Source organism: Colobus angolensis, unplaced genomic scaffold (genome assembly GCF_000951035.1).
Source record: "Colobus angolensis palliatus isolate OR3802 unplaced genomic scaffold, Cang.pa_1.0 Scaffold288, whole genome shotgun sequence".
NCBI lineage: Eukaryota > Metazoa > Chordata > Mammalia > Primates > Cercopithecidae > Colobus > Colobus angolensis.
In genome coordinates, this window is record NW_012116132.1 from 994,308 (window position 1) to 1,000,711 (window position 6,404).

Below are 6,404 nucleotides of genomic sequence, written 5' to 3' on the forward strand. Positions count from 1 at the left end.
CCTGCCTCAGCCTCCCAAGTAGCTGGGATTACAGGCATGAGCCACCACGGCCAGCAACCACTTATGTGACCAACTTAACAGAGACCTCACAGCCATCTATTAATAGATAACAAAGCAAAGCCTCACAAACTCCTGCATACAGCACAACACTGGATCCACCTAGGACAATCTCCCCCAAAAAAGAACTGCATTCATAGTCTTTCTCCAAAGTCGAATGAGGCCCTGGGTGAGTCTGAGGCTAGCACTAAATCTTTTTCTGAGGAACTACCCAGAAATAATGAGAAGAAATCAATGGACTCTCAACTTCTCTGGTTTAACCTATAAGCCCTGCCACCCCTACAACCTCAGACTTACTTCCCACAGTGTTCTACGGGTGTTAAATCACTGCCTCCTTGTACCCACAGCTCCCTCTTGAAGAACCGTCAGTCCTTGAGTCTCAAAGCCCTTACTGAGTAAGCAATAGTTGCAGCCTCCAAATCTTGTATGAAGGACCATAAATGGATATCTGACATAGACCGGGCCAACAAGATTCTCTGTCCTGGGAAGTTGCAACTGGGTCTCACAGATTCCAGTCGGTCTCTGTCAGATGCATGGAAACATAGACCAAATAAATTCTGGGATAGACTTGCATATGCCAAAGCAGACAGTGACAACTTGCAGAGAGTAAGAATGAAGCAGAGACACAAGCTGAGAGAAGCAGAGACAAGAAACAGAGAGCACAACCAAGCAACCTCAGTTCCTGCTTCCAATCTCTAGGTTCTGCAAGTGAACCCCAAAACCTTCTAATATGTTCCTTTTTTCTTTTTTTTTGAGACGTAGTTTTGCTCTTGTTGCCCAGGCCGGAGTACAATGGCACGATCTTGGCTCACCGCAACCTGTGCCTCCTGGGTTCAAGCGATTCTCCTGCCTCAGCCTCCCAAGTAGCTGGGATTACAGGCATGTGCCGCTATGCCTGGCTAATTTTTTGTATTTTTTGTATTTTTAATAGAGACAGGGTTTCACCGTGTTAGCCAGGATGGTCTCCATCTCCCAACTTCAGGTGATCTGCCTGCCTCCGCCTCCCAAAGTGCTAGGATTACAGGAGTGAGTCACCACGCCGAGCCTGCTCATTTCTTATTTTTATTCTATTTTTTTTCCATTTCTCATTTTAAAACATAAGCCATATAATAAGCTTACTTTTGCTGCTCCAACCGAAGCCTCTCTTCTTCTATCCGTCTCCTTTCTTCTTCCTCCCGTCGAAGCCTTTCCTCTTCTTCTCTCCTACGTTTCTCTTCCTCCTGTTGCAGACGTTCTCTTTCTTCCTCTTCACGCCGCCTTCGCTCCTCTTCCTCCTTCCTACAAGGCAAAGGATAGAGAATGAACACTATACATTGGATCCTGTTTAAATATAAAACTTCAGTTCCCAGTGAAAACTGACATGACCTTTTTAGAGAACAATGTGGATATACACATCAAAATTTAAAATACACACACTTTACTAGCAGAAACTTATAGGGAATCAATCTCACAATATACAAATCACCTCAAGAATAATTCCTGTTGCACAGCAACAGAAATGTGTCCATCATAAGACACTACTTAAATCATTATGATATTCCCATACCCTGAAGGATCCCCTCTAATACAGGCTCACAGCACTAAAAGCTTTTCCTTCATAATACCTGCTGTCATTGTAATTAAATTTGTGTGATACATTTAGCAATAGATCTGCCTTACCCATTAAAGTAGATGCTTCATAGGGAAAGAGACTGCCTATCTCACACCACTACATGCTCAGGGCTTAGCACAGTGCTAGAAAGAACAAGCACTTGACAAACGTGTATAGAAGTAAAAAATCCACCCTGAAACACCACAGAGCCAAAGGACAGAAATACATGCCTAATATGTAAAGACATTTAACACATTTGCTTAATGAAAAAAAAAAAAGATGAATACAAAGGAAAAGATCTGGAAGGACATACCCTAAATTTATCAGTTATTATCTATGCAAAGGAGAGTGGAATTAAAAAAAATGTGGGAAAAAAGATTTTTTTCAGTTTGTGTTTCATATACCGCCATAAATGAAAATCTTTATATCGAATATATTTGTGTATTATTTCTGAAATTAAAATTTTTTTTAAGCCTTTAATTTAAAAAAGAATGGCTAACCTCTCAGTGCGGCCCTTGCCCAGCTTTCACCCATCCCACAAGACCCTTCCAAAAAGAACAGATCCTATTGTGCTAGGAAGGGACATCTTCAGGGTCTGAGAGTGGTATGGTGTCCAGGGAGGCTGCAGACAGGATGAAAGGTAAGATTTCTAAGGAGTATCAGATAAAACACCATTTCTTGGTTCTACCACGAGAACTGTCTGGGCTACCTCACCTTTCTCCCCTCTAACTCCTATAAGTGATTAACAACTACCTGAGCCACAGCCAAGGCTCAAAATAAAGCAATAACATGACCTACTTTTTTTTTCTGAGACAGGGTCTCAACTCTGTCACCCAGACTGGAATGCAGGGGCACGTTCTTGGCTCACTGCAACCTCTGCCTCCCAGGCTCAAACGATCTTCCCACCTTAGCCTCCTGAGTAGCTGGAACTATAGGAACCTGCAACCACACCTGGCTAATTTTTATGTTTTTTTTTGTAGAGATGGGGTTTTGCCATGTGGCTCAGACTGGTCCTGAACTCTTGGACTCAAGTGATCTGCCTGCGTCGGCCTCCCAAAGTGCTGAGATTACAGATGTGAGCCACCACAGGCGTGAGCCACTGCACCCAGCCATGACCTACTTTTAATGTGTCACAACTGGTACAGGGCAAGAAGGTTCACAAGCCAGAGCTTAAGCTTCAGGATAGGTGAAGTCTACTCTTCAACACTTTAAAATAATTCTATATGGACTTTATCCCATGACAAAAGTATATTTTTAAAAAGAAAATGCAGCTCTATATGTTGAGTAGTAACTTTTGACAATGCTTAAGAGAAATATGCATATATATCATTAAAATAAGAACTTAAAAAGCAATAGATACTTATTCTACAGACATCATAGCAATACCTGATTGATCCAACATCACTACACAAAGGACTATAGGACATAAATCAATTTTCCAGTTAAAGAAATCTCATTAATCTATTCTCCTAAGAACCAAAACCCCTCCTTTAGATTAAAAAAACTTTCTTTGGATAAATATTTTCTGAAAATGTAATTAAGCCATTTCCTATTATCTTAAACAGGAATAAATCATATCTAATGTTCCATCTCTTGATGACTCAGGGGTTACAGCTATAAACATAAAAATTGTACATCATACTATTGTAATAGAGAAGTTTACCTTCATATTATATGACCCCTGAATGCCAAGCTTTTATAATTCTCATGTCTATTTTTCATGCTTTCTATTATGTCCCTCATTATCAAACTATTTTCTCTTCTAATCTGTTATTTATTTATTTTTTTTTGAGACGGAGTCTTGCTCTGTTGCCCGGGCTAGAGTGCAGTGGCCAGATCTCAGCTCACTGCAAGCTCCGCCTCCCGGGTTTACGCCATCCTCCTGCCTCAGCCTCCCAAGTAGCTGGGACTACAGGCGCCCGCCACCTCGCCTGGCTAGTTTTTTTTTTGTATTTTTTAGTAGAGACGGGGTTTCACCGTGTTAGCCAGGATGGTCTCGATCTCCTGACCTCGTGATCCTCCCGTCTCGGCCTCCCAAAGTGCTGGGATTACAGGCTTGAGCCACCGCGCCCGGCCCTAATCTGTTATTTTTAATCCAGGTTAAGGTAGGAAACCAGAGAATCAATTGTTTTTAAAGAATAACATCGGCTGGGCAAGGTGGCTCACGCCTGTAATCCCAGCACTTTGGGAGGTCGAGGCAGTGGATCACCTGAGGTCAGGAGTTTGAGACCAGCCTGGCCAACATAGTGAAACCTCATCTCTACTAAAAACACAAAAATTAGCTGGGTTGGTGGCAGGCACCTGTAATCCCAGCTACTCAAGGGGCTGAGGCAGGAGAACTGCTTGAACCCAGGAGGCAGAGGATCATTTCACTGCACTCTAGCCTGAGCAATAGCAACGGAGCAAGACTCCGTCTAAAGAAAAAAAAGTATAACATAACCTGAAGAAAAATTGGTTTTGTAGCATCATTTTCATCACTTAAAATTTTAGGTAGTCAAAACTGTTGAAAATATAGCTACTAGATAAATAAGGTGTAACTATAATTCTAATTCACAACTACGACGGAGAATCCCATAAACATAAACAGCACATCTAGTAGCTCCTCCTCCAAAACCTGAAAATAATCAATAAGCCAGTTGGAAGCCAAAGCCAACATGAATGTCTATATAACGTAGCATAGTTGCAAACAATGAAATGGAGCATGAGTATTCTAGAAGCTCAAGGGAGACTGCAACAAAGGGTATGTCAGACCAGAGGATAGGGAGGAGGGAGTGGTTGAGTTGATGGTGGGGCTTATTCAGAAACTTAGTGTAATAAAACAAAAGGAAGGCCATGATGGATGGGAGGTTTCTTTTAAAGGCACAGCCAGTAGGAAGCAGTTCTCTCTCCCCCCAAAACTCATAATATAATACCTGCTCACATCAGGAAGTTTGAACAATTGCCACAAGAAATGGGGATGCAAGGAAAGCAAAACACCTGATGTAGAACTAGAACAGACACTCCATAAAACAAAAAGCATGAGTACACTGGGCTGCGCAGCAGTAAAGTATTCCATGCCTTCAAACTTCACCTTTTTTTTTCTTGCTCTTCCTTCTCTATTTTGTGGGATGCAACATACGTTGAAAAGAGATGGCAACACCTATTTAAGAGCTTGACAAACTCCACCATGGCATCCTCTTTAGACATGTTTCCCAGGGCTGCCCATTCTCTCCTGTAAGGAATAACAAGAAAAGTTACCTCCCCTTCTTAGCAGAAAGAGAACTTTTAAATTTAAACTAAATATGAATAATTCTTAATTGTAACTAAAATGAAGAATGATTCTACTGTAAGCAAAAGGCTCAAAACCAAGTTTTAACAAGTACGTATTGATTTACTAAACTAGATATGCCACATACAATCCAAACAACTGCATTGCTGATGATTCCCATATAGCAAAAGGGTATCAATTTTTTTTTTTGAGACAGGATCTCACTTTGTTGCCCAGACTGGAATGCAATGGCGTGATCTTGGCTCACCAGAACCTCTGCCTCCCAGGCTCAAGCGATTCTCCTGCTTCAGTCTCCCGAGTAGCTGGAATTACAGGCGTGTACTACTACTGCCGGCTAATTTCTTTATTTTTAGTAGAGATGAGGTTTTACTATGTTGGCCAGGCTGGTCTTGAACTCCTGACCTCAAATGGTCCACCCACATTGGACTCCCAAAGTGCTGGGATTACAGGCGTGAACTGCTATACCCGGCCTACTTTTCTTATATAATATTTGAATCTTAATTAAACAAAAATACTCAATTTTTTTTGGTCACAATTTTATGCCTCAATAACGGAATCAATTACTATGTATTTTAAACGGCTACTTTTAATATTATTTGGGAAGAATCAAATGAACCTCTACTTGTCTTATGTTAATAATCAGATGAATACAGTTCTTCCACAATATTTAGCCATAAACATCTCTAAACTAAAAACAGATAAATATCTGAAGACTCCAGAAGCTGCAAGCAAAAATGTTAAGTTCTTATTTAAAGCTAAAGAACCAGCTATTCACGTCTTAACCAATACACATTGTACCCTTTGCCAGCATTATTCTCATTAAATTCACTACACAGAAAAACACTGTTACCTCCTGTCATTCCCCAGCACATCAAAGAATCCAACCTCAGGACATGTGTCTGGATTATACGGGCCCATAAGAACCTGCTTATGCAGTGCCACGAGCTTCAATTTTTCTTCATAAGTTGAATGAAATGCTTTGCCATCTTTTTCTGTAAGAAACACAAAGAAAACAATTAGCACTGGCAAAATACATAATTTTCAGCATTATATACTAAAGTTTTACTACAAAGTATGTCACAAACTGCCTGTAATAGACACAAACACTATTATAGTGAAATTTTTATTTCAATTACTTTTTAAAACTGTTTTTATTTTTAGACAGAGTCTCACTCTGTTGTCCAGGCTGGAGTGCAGTGGTGTGATGACGGCTCACTGCAGCCTTGACCTCCTGGACTCAAATGATTCTCCCACCTCAGCCCCCCAAGTAGCTGGACTATACATGCGTGTCACCAAACATGTCTTTTTGCAGAGACGGGGGCTGCCCAGGCTGGTCTCGAACTCTTGGGCTCAAGCAAGCCTCTCGTCTCAGCCTCCTTTTCAAAAGTGCTGGGATTTCAGCCAGCATGCCCAGCCCAATTACTACATTTTATTAATAACAGAACCTAAGACAGAAATCCTATATGATGGGTTTTTTTTTTTTTTTTT

At 40.9% G+C, this 6,404-nt stretch overlaps 1 protein-coding gene across 1 annotated transcript in view; it reads right to left on the bottom strand.

Annotated features, from left to right (window-relative positions):
- ACBD3 (acyl-CoA binding domain containing 3) overlaps positions 1 to 6,404 on the bottom strand; it is a 56,021-nt gene that overhangs the window by 29,676 nt on the left and 19,941 nt on the right. Inside the window, exons 2-4 of the mRNA XM_011948956.1 lie at positions 5,767 to 5,908; positions 4,719 to 4,859; positions 1,177 to 1,335 (exon numbers count right to left, since the gene is read on the bottom strand). Coding sequence (XP_011804346.1) covers positions 1,177 to 1,335; positions 4,719 to 4,859; positions 5,767 to 5,908 — 442 coding nt within the window. The remainder of the gene's footprint in view (positions 1 to 1,176; positions 1,336 to 4,718; positions 4,860 to 5,766; positions 5,909 to 6,404) is intronic.